Raw genomic sequence first — 15149 nt, forward strand, 5'->3', positions numbered from 1 at the left:
TCGAAGCGAAGAAACGAATTTCATCGCTTTAACTGGGCGAACGATAACCTCGGGGACAATTCTGTCCACCAGCAGTGTTACCGACCCAAGATAGAAAATACGGATAGTTTTCAATCGGATTCGAACCCACAACATACGGCATCAGTCGCCTAGCTGAGAGGCCTGAGACAGAACCAGTCGGCTAAATCTCCACTCCCAAAAAGAGTGGTTCAATAGCCGGCTAAGTTGTTACATTTTTCTGACTGAGACCTTTCAACACGTTGTAGAATTCGTGAAGCACTCACGCACGCATGCTCACTATCATACATCGCACATACACACTTTATCGAAGCGAAGAACAGGGGTTATCCTCACTGAAAAATGAAATACTTCTGTGAGGCATAACTTTCACACCAATATTACATTTCCTCTATATGCTTCTGTTTGAAGATTTAACAATAAAGAGATCTGAGAAAAATTTTAAGGAGTAAACTTTATTTACATGTTTCTTGAATCATGACCCAAGACAGTTACATAAATAATTCCACTTTCAATATTTAGAAAAGTAGATTTCCATATTATGTAATACTACCTGCCTGCTGAAAATGGAATATCATTGTCAATTTCACATAAAAATGTCAATCGACACATTTTAATGAAGAATCCAAATACATCTTTCCATGACTGCTGGTTGTAGGTTTACAGTCTATGTACCCATTCCAGACTTCCTCAATGTCAAGGCCAAAGTCTCAAATACATGAATTAATCTTCTCCATAATGTAATGCAAATCTTTCTTTAAAACCTAATGCACATATTCACAAGGTTGATAATTTTTCTTTTGATGCACATTAGTGTAGGAGTTTCAGATAAAGCATGTGTGAAATATTGCAGTGTACAATTATGCAACCCCCAGCATTGATATTGCTGGTTGTTTTTTCATATCACACACAAATTTTATCCTATGTTCCACTCATATTTTTCACTTTCCTTGGTTTGGAACTTTTTTACGATTCAGTCCGTCAGGAGTTGACAAGCCATGAGGAACTAATCTTTGACAAAGCCAAATAGATACGTGGAAACACTGAAGTGTCAGTGAAATACCAGAACATGTGTGCAACTTAGTATGAACATAGACAGACAGAGCTTGCATTAACATGGGACCTAGTAGAGCCAATAAATGTACAATTACGCTGACAAATATTTTTCACAATTCAGAACTGGTACTTGTCGTGGAGAAATATCATACAGTAGTGACACAATTTTGTACAAAAGCAAAGCACCATTGCGGATTTTACAAAGATTTGCACTGATTTTATTGTAACTGGTCGATTTTGTTATTTTACATTCCTTCACTTCTATTTGTGGTGGTGTCTGGTCAGATATTGCTAGGTCAGATTGTCATGGTTACAGCAATCAGTCTCAGTATCACCTTATTTGTCAACTTATGGTATAAATGTTCAGAGTATGTTTATTGGTTATTTGTATCTATGAATGAATGTTAATTTCTTTGATAAATGGAACTATAGATGCCACTGATTATGTGTTTCCGTGATGTCATCACAAGCTGTACAACAGAGGCAGCAGTTGTACATGACATGATGCAGTAAATACTGTGATAATAATATAGCATAATTATATAAACTTACATTTCAGGAAAAATAGTTCCTTTGTCAGATTCTTTGATTTATAAAGTTTTACAAAATTTTAAAAATTCAGATAAATTTTAACTTGGCTTGCCTACAGTCTCCTAGGTTTTCCTGTTGCTGGCAAAGATTGTATGGTGTTTGCTAAATCTGACAGTCCAAAGACTAAAGAGAATGCAGTCTCTAGAGTGACTCCTTCCAAAAACTAGATTCAGCAATTTGATGACAGAACAATCATGATGATGATTTAAAAGAAAACAATTTTTTTCAGATAAAGACGTATTGCTCACTTCTCCAACATCATGCACAATTTCTACAGGCAGGCTTTCCCTGGCACCTAAAGCTTCCATTTCACAAATATTGCATTTCAATATTATTTTTCCATTGCTTAAATCAACAGAACAACATTACCACAAATCATATCACTGGATGGCAGCTGACCCCTGTAAGCTTTTGGAAAACTGATGTAATCCATTAGCTGCCTGATTTCTGTTGTCTGACATACACTCTGAAAATGTCTAATTTCTAAGACAAGTAATTGACTGTACAGGAGTCTTGTACAGGAATCTTGACTTCTTTATAAGCACTTGAGCTCTTCCACACTGCAATATTAAAAAGTTACTGAATGGGGTCAGGACTAGATTTGACAAAGTCGTCTATGACATATGTCTTGTATATATTCCATATTGAACACTCTGTTGAAAACTGTTACAAGCCTTTTCTGACCAGTTTAGTAATTCTCTAATTAATGCTGTGTGGAACAGATGCTCACCCTTGATGACAAAATTCATTTCATTAATTAGTTAATATTCATATATTGGTATGTTTACAGCTGATGAACTTGTGACACAAATACTTATCTAAGGACTATACAGGAACCAATGTGATTCCAATATAACAAGTATACAATTTTTGTCAGAGTTGTCTCATTGTAGTAGACAGCAACTACAGCTAAACACATCATCTCCTACAGAAATTTGACATTCTGTTCACTGAAAGCCATACCAATCAGTTTAGAAATTTGATATTCTGTTCACTGAAAGCCATACCAATCAGTTCGTACTGAAATTTGATATTCTGTTCACTGAAAGCCATACCAATCAGTTCATACTGAAATTTGACATTCTGTTCACTGAAAGCCATACCAATCAGTTCATACTGAAATTTGACATTCTGTTCACTGAAAGCCATACCAATCAGTTCATACTGAATTTGACATTCTGTTCACTGAAAGCCATACCAATCAGTTCATACTGAAATTTGACATTCTGTTCACTGAAAGCCATACCAATCAGTTCATACTGAAATTTGACATTCTGTTCACTGAAAGCCATACCAATTAGTTCACACCGAAATTTGACATTCTGTTCACTGAAAGCCATACCAATCAGTTCGTACTGAAATTTGACATTCTGTTCACTGAAAGCCATACCAATCAGTTCGTACTGAAATTTGACATTCTGTTCACTGAAAGCCATACCAATCAGTTCATACTGAAATTTGATATTCTGTTCACTGAAAGCCATACCAATCAGTCCATACTGTTCATCACCACTGAAACAAACAATGACAAACAATGAACCTTTCATGGAGAAGAAATTAGTTTGTTGTCAGGCAACATACTACTGTATCTATGGAATGTGATGAGAAGATCTTGCACATGTCAATATGTATTTTATATGAAATGCACACAACTTGACATACAGTCAACAAACTCTTTGCAATATGATATTTTGATTTACTGAAAGTTTTCTTAAAGTATTGTATCTTTTCTACTGATCTACAGTGTCAACTTTTCAAAACATCGTTTGTTGTTGTATCTGCCATTACTTGCAAGACATTAATTTAATTTAGAGTGGATGCTTTGATCATTGAAACAAAAAACAAAAACATATATTTATCGGATTCTAAATATCTGATATACGGTATTAGACCTCAAAACTTCATTAAAATGGATATTATTTTTCTGTGTTTAGCAGTTTAGCAGATGTTCAGTTTGGTAAAAGACAGTAACACGGCAGTGACTGTCATCGAGTGGGTAAATTTATTTCAACTGAGAATTCAAATGGACCACAGTGCCGGTAAAAACAAACGAATGTGTATTAACACTTACAGAAATGTGTGTACATTTCCATAGGTGTTGTACACACAAGTTTGTACCACCATCACATGATCTATTGAATCTGTAGATTAAAATGTATCCATCTATTCCAGAGTAGAACCAGTGTTGACATATTTGGTGCTGAATGTAACAAGACAACCAATCTCTGCTTCATTACAATTGCAGCATGATAAAGGACTTGTTCCTTTACTGCATACAATAAACTTTCAATGGAAACTTACAGTCATGTGACAGGGCACAGTAAAACATTCCTAATGTAATTGATACAGTCTGAAGGGAAAGTTACCACAATTATGTCTTTAGGAATTCAAGACTATATTAATATTGTCCACAAACACATCACAGTATGTTAGTTAGAAGGCACTGATATACACACAGCCCCTACAGAGAGGGTTTAATTCTTGCAACAAGTGAGTACTTTGTTTGTCCCTGTACATCTGAGAAATTTCACTTGCTCAATGGTAATTCATCATCTACAAGAGGACTTTCTTTTAATATCACTGTACTGAAAACATTTATGATGTACCTTTGAATGAAATGGGAATATGGTCACATGATCTCTTCAGCACTCACATGCTATTGTCAAATCTTTTTACTACAGTGTGTACAGCTCTCAGGAAGTGTAGAAAGATACTTGAGAGATCACAGGTTGCAATTGTGCTACACAAATCTTAAGACTCTCAGCTGAATGGTTTTAAAATGAGATTAAATAAAATAAATAAACATGACATAACAGATGTAATTTCAGAGTAGAACATTTAAGTTTGGAATGCATACCAAGTGATGTGTCACTACTTGATACAACCATCTACAAGGCATATCAAGTGATGTGTCAGTACTTGATACAACCATCTACAAGGCATATCAAGTGATGTGTCACTACTTGATACAACCACATCTACAAGGCAAATCAAGTGATGTGTCACTACTTGATACAACCATCTACAAGACAAATCAAGTGATGTGTCACTACTTGATACAACCATCTACAAGGCATATCAAGTGATGTGTCACTACTTGATACAACCATCTACAAGGCATATCAAGTGATGTGTCACTACTTGATACAACCATCTACAAGGCATATCAAGTGATGTGTCACTACTTGATACAACCATCTACAATATCTAATGGTGAACTAGAGATCAAAGGCATGTCAAACATAGGTGCCATTTTATGAGAACTCACAAAATGTGGCTAATTAAGAGCATTGAATGTGTACAAGAGACAAACAGCCATCTTGCAGAACAAAACTACAACTGGCTATTCTAGAATTATGGAAACATCTCATTCTAAACAGCTCAACTGAGTGTAAGCAGGGGTCTTTTAATCTGTTATTGTAGTATGGCTATGTAACAATTTTTTCTGTGTCATCGCTGTGTACTCATATTTTGACAATGTTTATGGGTTATGAGGTCACATATGGTGTCATAATGGATTGAAATTTCATGTGGGGAAAAATACACCAAATGTAGAAATAGTACTTATTAAAGTACACAGTTACCATCTTTCAATAGTGTTTTCATATTAAAATAATCTGATAGAATAGTACTTCGGCTTTAAGCCAAATTTGTGACATAATTTATAGAACTTGTCTGTAAATGGACTAGCTTAAAAACAACACACAAAGCTAAGCAAATATTCCATTGCACTGTACAGATATAGGAAATAGTTGATATCTACAAAAGCAATGATCTGCTATTATTTTGGCGCTGGAAAGAAAACTTTCAAATTTCCAGGTGACGAAAATAATGGTCCACCTCAAAACTATCATTTCACACAAAAACGTCAAACAATACAAATATATTTTGCATGATAAATATAACATTTTGTTTGCTGAAGAAAGCTTTTTGTATTTCTTCTTTGTTTTGGCACAATATTAATAGCAATGATATTTGAACTGTTAAAAATTTAACAGCTGTCTAATCTTACATATATTAAAAACACGACAGAGAAAATCTATAACTTTTTAATGTAAGCAAAATGTTTCAGAAAATTTTGTAATATGAGAAGACAGCTACTGACTAATGGCGAATTATGGTATTGCCTCAGCTCTAATTCTCAACATCTTACCAGCATTATTGTTCCATGAATTCATTAACTGCCATTGTGTCAAACATTCTCAATCTAATCAAAGGTAATACAGCAGATTGACTTGAGCCAATCATAGACTCCGTTTTTAAAGTCTATGAGCCAATAATTACATTGGAATTCTCTTTTTTGTAATTATCAAATACATGATGGGATTCCTATATCAACTTAATTCACTGTAATTTTTACAATTCACTCAACTAGTTTATCAGTACGCATTCAAAATTGATACTTTGATTAAGTTAATCATATCTTTATCAATACAGAAAGATTGTGAAATGCAAGAGGTCAAAGGTCAGCAAACCATCAACCTGCTTGGGAGTACCCCTACAGCCTTTCTGGGAGCACAAATGAACCAAAATATTAATTGGCTTAAAATTCACTGATTCCTTATTTTGAAGGTTGATAAAGTATTTCAAAGTCTGCCACCATTGCAAAATCACAGCATATTCAATAGTAAGGTACACAAACTTTCCAATTTGTAAATTTCACAGCAAAACCATTCCTGTAAGGTTCACTCACTTTCCTTAATTTTGTACTACGTCAAATATTCATTATCATTGTAAGTTTGTTGTTTTGCAGATACACAAAACTGATTCACATTGTAAATCATTTCAAACTGAAATGTCAAGCAACTGCCCAAATGTGAAAACCCTCGCAGCTTACTGCTCTGTAAGTTCTGATCTCGGGAACCAGGTTTGTTTTAGAAGGAATGTGATGGTGCTGAAGTAGTTTGGTTTTCCATTCAAACTATAATCTCATATAAAAGTTGACAATCTGGAAAATATCCTACCTTTCACCCAGTAGAAATTTCCTCAAATATGAATCACAAAATAATAATTTACAGAAATTTCCAAGTCTTAAACAGCTGCAAAGTTAATGCCTATGGCATATGTGTACCTGAATGTGACAGTTATCCATATTCTACAGTAAGAATCTGATCACAGGGCTAGTTTTGTTAGCATGATTATACTTGGAATACTATTCAATCATCCATGTGTGGCAACACTTCCATTGTCGTTAGATTCTTGCACAATCTGATCTGACGTAACTGTCACACCTGGAAGAGTAAGGCATGGACTGTCTGTTGAATTCTCTGATTTAGAGTCAGTTAGTAATATCTTACTGGAAATGGCAGATGATGTGATAATACTGTCACTGTTGGACGAGATACATGCGGTTGTTATAGGAACAGTCACTATGGTTGAAGATAGGAGGGGGTTTGATGCAAGATGGACTGGAAATGTTGGAGCAGGCATGGTTGTGGGTACAGCTTGAAGAATCATGACTCCACCAGGAGCACCAAGTACAGGATACACTGTCACTCCCTCTGGGAAAGTTGACTGCAGTGTTGTTGGCAAGGCAGTGGGTGCTGACTGAGTTGCAGAGACCGTGTTCATGCAGGTAGTTGCTGGGTTACCAGCCCCGGCAACAATCACATTTGCAGAAGTTGTGGTCTGTGTTGTTGTAGGACATAGTTTTTGCTGAGATTCACTTTGTTGTTGATTTGGTTGTTGGTGTTGTTGTTGTTGTTGTTGTTGTTGTAACTGCAGCTGAATTTGCAGCTGATCCCGACTAACGTAATGTCCGTTTGTTTTGATGTGTTTCCTCAAGGAGCTTGGATCTGTATACCTTTTGTTACAGCCTATAACTTTGCAATAGTATGGTTTCTCAACAAAGTGAGTCCTTGTGTGTTTGAATCGATCACTAGAATTTGAATATCTTTTATTGCAGCCGTCAACAGGGCAAATGTATGGCTTCTCACCTGTAAAAAAAGAATGTCCAGAATTACTGGTCAACTTGGTATGATACCATACAGGTTGAATATGGATGAAGTTTATCATCAAAAACACTAAATGACACAGCAAAGGTAATGTAGTGTCACATGGAAGTTTTACATTCTACCAGAAATTCTAATTCTTCAAAGTGTATAAATAAATAATCAACATTTGAATACTTCACTGGTGATTCATTTCACTGAATGGAAAAGTTAGATATGTTTAATTCACAAAACATAAATTAGGGATTTCATCATTAGTCCTAAAATTATAGGTTTGCTTTTGTCCTAAGTCTCTCACACACAGGATGGGTGATATGCTTGTATTTTTTGGATTTTTGCTCACAAGATCAAGCTACTGTCATGAACATAACAACACAGGAATATTTGTTTGGGTTACATCATTAAGTTTTATGTTCAGAACTACACAGTGTATAAACTTAATACTTCAGATCATATTAACATTCTCTGACATGGGAAATAAACTCATGATTTTTGGCAAATGTGTAAAATGAGACTGATGCAGCTTGTCTAGATCAATACACATAGGAAATAGAAACAAAACCAATTAAACAATGGAACTCGACATATTCTTCTAAAGTAACAAGTTTATGAGTAAACATCCCTTTTCAAATACTGATATTTACATTTCTCAGCTCCTTTTAAAGGTGCAACCATCAAGTAATATAGTAACACTTACAGAAGTTGAAACAGCTTTGGCAAATTATGACACCAATGGTTCTACTCCGGACTCAGTACAGACTCAGTACACCCAAGAGATCATATGATGGCGGTACAAACAAGCCCACATGTGTACAAACGTGTATGGTATATACACGAACTGTGCGTGTTTGCGCATGTAGGTTTGTTTGTACCGTGGTCCATTCGAATTCCGGGTTTGACCTATCGTACAACTTTACAGAAAGCATTGAATTCTTGTACTTCTAAGTTGGTGAAGATTCTGTTGATGGTATATTACAATGTTATTTTGATTGACACGAAAAATACCAACCTGTGTGTGACCTTGTATGAATCTTCAGGTTCTCTAACCTTGAAAAACATTTATTGCACTGTGGGCAGCGATGTGGTTTCTCATTGGTGTGAGTTCTAACATGAATCAACATCTTATATCTGAAAGATCAAGACAATGATATCACGTATGATGAAGAGTCAGTTAGTATATTCAGAATGCCATGTACAGTCAGTTTGTATATTCAGAATGCCATGTACAGTCAGTTAGTATATTCAGAATGCCATGTACAGTCAGTTAGTATATTCAGAATGCCATGTACAGTCAGTTAGTATATTCAGAATGCCATGTACAGTCAGTTAGTATATTCAGAATGCCATGTACAGTCAGTTTATATTCAGAATGCCATGTACAGTACTTCATCCTTGCACACAGTTTGAAAAATAGCGTCAATGACACTGTAGCTCCCATCCTGGACTATTTCGTGTTTGTTCTCTGGTCAGATATTTGAACATGTGTGAAAGGGATAAAGTGCATGAAGTGAAAATACTTAAATGAAATGTACTGGAGACAGTGAAATATATTTAATGTAATTATTCAGAATATAAAATGGAAAAAATACAGAATTAGATATATGAATACTGTGATACAACCATTAACTCAACAAGTCATTTACAATGACATAGTCCCCACTTGTAATAGGAGTATTAGTCTTGATGGGGCAGGAAAATGTGGTCATTAAGAAGTTTCACTGGAGTGTATATGTTGAGATCTATGGGCACATAGGTCTATGTCGTTGTTCCCAATTTGAAACACATGAGGCATGTCTAAGTTATGGTTCTAAATCGGGAAAAAAGATCAGACCTCTAGCAGTATTGGCCAGCCAAGAAATACATATGCGCATTATAAATGAGGTACAAGATGTGACATCTTAAGGTCTAATATCCTATCAAAATTGGAGGGTATAGAACTTGCGGTTACTGAAATATGCATATATATGTATAATCAAGGTCAAAGGTCATCGAGGTCACATGACACTTTGAAAAAAAAAATTATATTGCTAATTAATCCCTATATGCCAAAAAATCAGATCTCTAGCTCTATTCGCTTGCCCAGAATTAGATGTGTACATAATTAATGAGGTAAAGCGTGTGTTGTCATAAGGTCTCCCATCCTACTAAATACAAAGGACATAGCACTTGTGGTTACTTATTTATTGACATAAACATATATTTTAGGTAAAAGGTCATCGAGGTCACATGACATTTGGTCAAAAAATTTCTCTCCTATTGTTATCCCTATATACCAAAAATCAGACATCCAGCTCTATTGGCTCGCTCAGAATGAGATATGCGCATAATTATTGAGGTACAGTATGTGGCGTCATAAGGTGTCCAATCATACCAAACATGAAGGGTGTAGCACTTGTGGCTACCGAGTTATGGACAAATATGTATATTTGAGGTCAAAGGTCACCGAGGTCACGTGACATTTTGTCAAAAAAATTGTTTTGCTAAGTTATCCCTATATACCAAAAATCAGACCTCTAGCTCTATTGGCTCGCTCAAAATTAGATATGTGCATAATTAATGAGGTACAATATGTGGCGTCATAAGGCGTCCCATCATACCATACATGAAGGGTGTAGCACTTGTGGTTACTGAGTTATAGACAAATATGTATATTTGAGGTCAAAGGTCACCGAGGTCACGTGACATTTTGTAAAAAAATTGTATTGCTAAGTTATCCCTATATACCAAAAATCAGACCTCTAGCTCTATTGGCTCGCTCAAAATTAGATATGCACATAATTAATGAGGTACAATATGTGGCGTCATAAGCTGTCCCATCATACCATATATGAAGGGTGTAGCACTTGTGGTTACTGAGTTATGGACAAATATGTATATTTGAGGTCAAAGGTCACCGAGGTCACGTGACATTTTGAAAAAAAAAAAGTATTGCTAAGTTATCCCTATATACCAAAAATCAGACCTCTAGCTCTATTGGCTCGCAAAGGTCATCAAGGTCACATGACAATTTGTCAAAATATCCGAGATATCTGCGTGAACGGATGGACTCACAGATGGACGAACAGATGGACATGACCCAATCTATAAGCTCACTGGACTTCATCTGTGGGGACTAAAAATTGTGTCACTGCATCCTTTTTGCAATATGAATACGATGAGAAACTAAATTTTTATTTTTCGTGGCCTTATACATGGGAGTCTATGGAGATCTGCCTTATACATGGGAGTCTATGGACGTGTAAACTAAAAATATGCAAATTTCACCACGATTTGCCCAAATTTGGGAAAGGTCACTCCTATGCACTTCCATACCAAGTTTCAAATCAATCGGACTTGTGGTTTCAGAGCAGGAGATTTTTTGACCAAAAATGGGAGAAAATTACAAAAAAATTCATGAAAAATAGCAAGTCCAAGATACTGACCCAAGATGCGCACAATCATTTCATGTCAGCCAAAAGTACTTACATGCTAATTTTTCATGTAATCTGCTCAGTGGTTATTGAGTTTTTCAATTTTGACTGTTTTTACATTTTTTCACTTAATTTGCATATTTTTGGCAATGACAACTTCATTTGAACAAAATCTCATCTACAGCCCATCATCCATGTACACACCAAATATCAAGATGAAATGTACAGCGGTTTTGGAGTTTTTGATGTTGACGACAGACATACAGACATACATACATACAGACATTTCCCTAGCCTATAAGAATAGCTTCCATTGCCATATATACATATGGCTATAGGAGCTAAAAAATCGGCAAAGGGGTGACAGAGAAACAGCTGCTGCTGATGGATAGATGGACGGACAGGACCCAATCTATAAGTTCCTGCCGGGCTGAATCCGCAGGGACCAAAAAGAGATTTTATTGAATATAGTACTTGCACTGAATGCCATTTTCCAAATTTTCATAAAGTGATGATAATATAAGCCATTAAAAATTCCTACCTGGCATTAAAACCTTTCCCTTTCCTAGGGCATCCCTCCCATCTGCAGCAATATTCCACATCCTTTTCTGGTCGTATATGAAAGTCATTGACATGATTTACAAGATCTTCAAGACCTGCAAACTTCTGATAGCATTTCAACCATTTACACTGCAATAACCCTGCCATTTCATGTTCTAGTTGTTCTTGTATCTGTTGATGTTCATTTTGTTGCTGATCCTCAATGGATTTTTGTAGCAGTTGCTCTTGTTTCTCATCTAACGTAATTTCATGTCCATCTGACAGGTGATCCGTGTGGAATATAGTCCTTGTGTAAATAGGTTGACTTGCAGACTGACTAATTGATGAGGAGCTGTTTTCTTCCTGTGTTGTCTGAAACTAAAAGTAAATCACAGAACATGACTTGCACAGAAAGCATTAAAGCCAAGCTATGGTCACATTGCATCACTTTGATATGATTTATTGAGTGATTAGTAAGTAGCTATACTGATTTACAGTATGTCAAGCTACCTTGGCCCTGGACCTGTTGGAATTGATTTTCCATTTACCATACATTTGCAAGACAATAATTTTATCATTGACAGAGTAATAAAAACTGCTACATTCTAAAGTTCTATATGTTACATAGGTTACTCTTCATGTTTAGACAAAAATCATGCTCAAGAAAAACAATACACATGTTCAAAGACAACTGACAAACACACACATACATACATACAAACATATATTTTTACATACATACATACATACATACATACCGTACACACACACACACACACACACACACACACACACACACACACACACAGTGTATTTTTTTAAAGCCCCAGTAATGCTAACTTTTGATGATAATTTCACCATTTTTATTTTGAATGTGAACCATAATTCCTTGTTCTTCTCCCAAAAGAATGTTGATATACACAGTATCCAGCTTGTCAACTCAGCCCCTATGGTTGTAAACTGCATTGTTATTGTTGAAAAGTGACTTCTGTTTCGGACTAGAATTCAAATGTAAACAATAAAATGCATTTTACACATTTGAATGATAAGTTGACAAGCTAAACAGCGGGTGTTGTGACATTCTTTGGGGAGTAGAATAAGAAATTGCAATTGACATACATAATTAAAATACTGAAAAAATGATCGAAAGTTAGCATTACTGGGGCTTTAATCATTATTCTTGTTAATCTGATCATCTTACCTGTATGACTGTAGCATCTACATGATGCAAGCTCTCAGCTGGGTTTTGATCATTCTCTGATGTTACAGATAAATTGTTGCTTAGCAAACCATGGGGTTCTAAAACTGCTGACACTACTGGTGAGTCTATTAATCCAGATGTAGACAGGTTCAAGGGTCGTGATAGACTTGTTGTTGTGATTTGATTTGCATCATTCAAAAGAGCTGCTGAATCTGAATGTCCATGGACTTCATCACATTCCATCAGTACACCTATATTGTATATCCAAAATAGACATTAGATATTGATGTTTTAAACTTTCAACTGAATCGAAACATACACTCTTCAAATATTTATCATCTATGAAGTAAGAACCTTAAACCTAAGAGATGCCAAAATTTGCTCTGTGTCAATTACACGACACTGATGTAAATTAATTCACTCTCTGTTGCTTTATCAGTGTCTCAACCAAGAGAGCTAAATCATGAATATATACAAACATCCTATGAAGAGAATTAATTTTACTGTGCACTATTATATTTTGGAGAGAAAGAGGGATTTCTCGTTCTGGGGCATTTATCAAACTGGTGTCTCTAACTCTACCTCAGTAACTCAGGAGTCTTCTATGCTTCAACAATTGTGAATCCAAACTACTTTAAATGATTACTGATCACTCTCTCCCTCTACAACCAACAGCAAACACTACCTTCATCACCCTCCACTGCCATTTAGGACATGTAAACTTCCTCCACTTTGAGCATGTAACACTCCTGCCCTTGCCTCAATCACAAACTCTCAACACTGCAGCAAAGTACAGAGACCAAAGAATGTTGCTCACACCATACTAGGCTGGTGAAATGTGTACCTCTGGTCAAAAACAGCCTCTTTCCTTTGTGCCAAGCACATCTAACCTTATACAATTGGTTGCAACAAAAGTTTTTTACAGCATTAATCTTTAGCAGACATCTGACATTTTTCAGATTGTCAAAATAGAGAAGATCGCCCTCTAGTGCTGATTCTTTCAGTCTGCAGAACCAAGTACTGTAAATACTCACTGGAATTGAATTTCGCTATTTCTGTTGAAACATAAATTCCACTAAACTAAGTCCCAGTGAAAATGTTAAATAACAATAGATTTACATAGATTAACAATAGTTTTACAAGTAAAAACAGTGACCTGAAATTCTAGCAAAATGTCTCAAACATCAAAATAGTGAAATTATATCCCCTTGAAAATTAATGATTTTACAGTAATTGACACCATATTCCCTATCACTTATCAGCACTGCAGTACTGTAATTGATTTCCTGAATCTAGCATGACCAGCTGACTCACTCTTTCATACAACACTGGATGTACAAAATGAATAAATAAGGTTTTTTAGCGTCAGTATTGTGAGGTTCCTCTTTTGATGACATGATCTTGGTTGCATTCTGGCCACTGACCGGTGCAAAATATCCATGATGTACACAAAGCTGAATTCTGCCCCCACACACACATGCATCCCTCAGGAAATGCATGACATTACAGCTGACATTCACATACATCATGATTACATACATGTACCAGTGTGTCTAGCATCAAATATCAATGTCAATTTTTCAGAAGCCTATTTGAAAACCAGTACAAAGTAAACCATACTTGGTTTACAATTAGAAACACAAATACTTTCTTTACATTGACTATCACTACTTTTTATGGAAGACTGTCAGTGCACAAACCTTTCTTTAACGTAAGCTCAAATGAATAGACTATCAAGTACTTTAAATAAAACACATCAGATGACCTGACCCAGTTAGGAAAAAACAATTTGAAGATTTGTAAAAATATCCTGTATTCTTTACACAGTAAAATAATTGCTCAGTTCTAAATTAGCATTATTTTCAAATCTTTCATGGATATATTTACTACACTTTATATTTCATAAACCTTTGATTTTCAATATTTTGAGGACATTGGGAGATTGCATTTCTGCAGTTCTATTATTAGTTTCTGAAGCGGAAGTATATCAGATGACATCACAAGACTCCGGTCAGAGGTCATGTCCTCATTGGCAGTCTCATGACCACAAAGCAAACCTTAAATTGCAAACACTTGAATTTATCTTCAGTTGACCAACAATACAGACCACAATGACATGAAAGTTCCTAATATTAATTTGGATATTACTGAATAAATACTGGTATACACTAGTTTACACAGAGATCGACTACGTAGCCAGAACAAGTCGCTTTTTGTCAAAAGTTTTGATTTTGAAAGGTCAAGCTTGTCAAAACTTTTACATTACATTATAATGATGACATTCTGTCCGTACTCGTTGTTCTAATTGGGCATGGTAAAATGAAATCAGCAATATCCTAACACATTGTGTTTTGGAATGTGAAGCAGTGTGCCCTCAAACAA

At 35.5% G+C, this 15149-nt stretch overlaps 1 protein-coding gene across 1 annotated transcript in view; it reads right to left on the reverse strand.

Annotated features, from left to right (window-relative positions):
• Nucleotides 1-457: 457 nt before the first annotated feature.
• LOC139130701 (zinc finger protein GLI2-like) overlaps nt 458-15149 on the reverse strand; it is a 28696-nt gene continuing 14004 nt past the window's right edge. Inside the window, exons 4-7 of the mRNA XM_070696456.1 lie at nt 12768-13018; nt 11568-11944; nt 8626-8744; nt 458-7601 (exon numbers count right to left, since the gene is read on the reverse strand). Of these exons, the coding sequence (XP_070552557.1) occupies nt 6826-7601; nt 8626-8744; nt 11568-11944; nt 12768-13018 (1523 nt within the window). The 3' untranslated portion in view covers nt 458-6825. The remainder of the gene's footprint in view (nt 7602-8625; nt 8745-11567; nt 11945-12767; nt 13019-15149) is intronic.

This window comes from Ptychodera flava, chromosome 4 (assembly GCF_041260155.1).
Source record: "Ptychodera flava strain L36383 chromosome 4, AS_Pfla_20210202, whole genome shotgun sequence".
In the NCBI taxonomy this organism is placed as follows: Eukaryota; Metazoa; Hemichordata; class Enteropneusta; family Ptychoderidae; genus Ptychodera; species Ptychodera flava.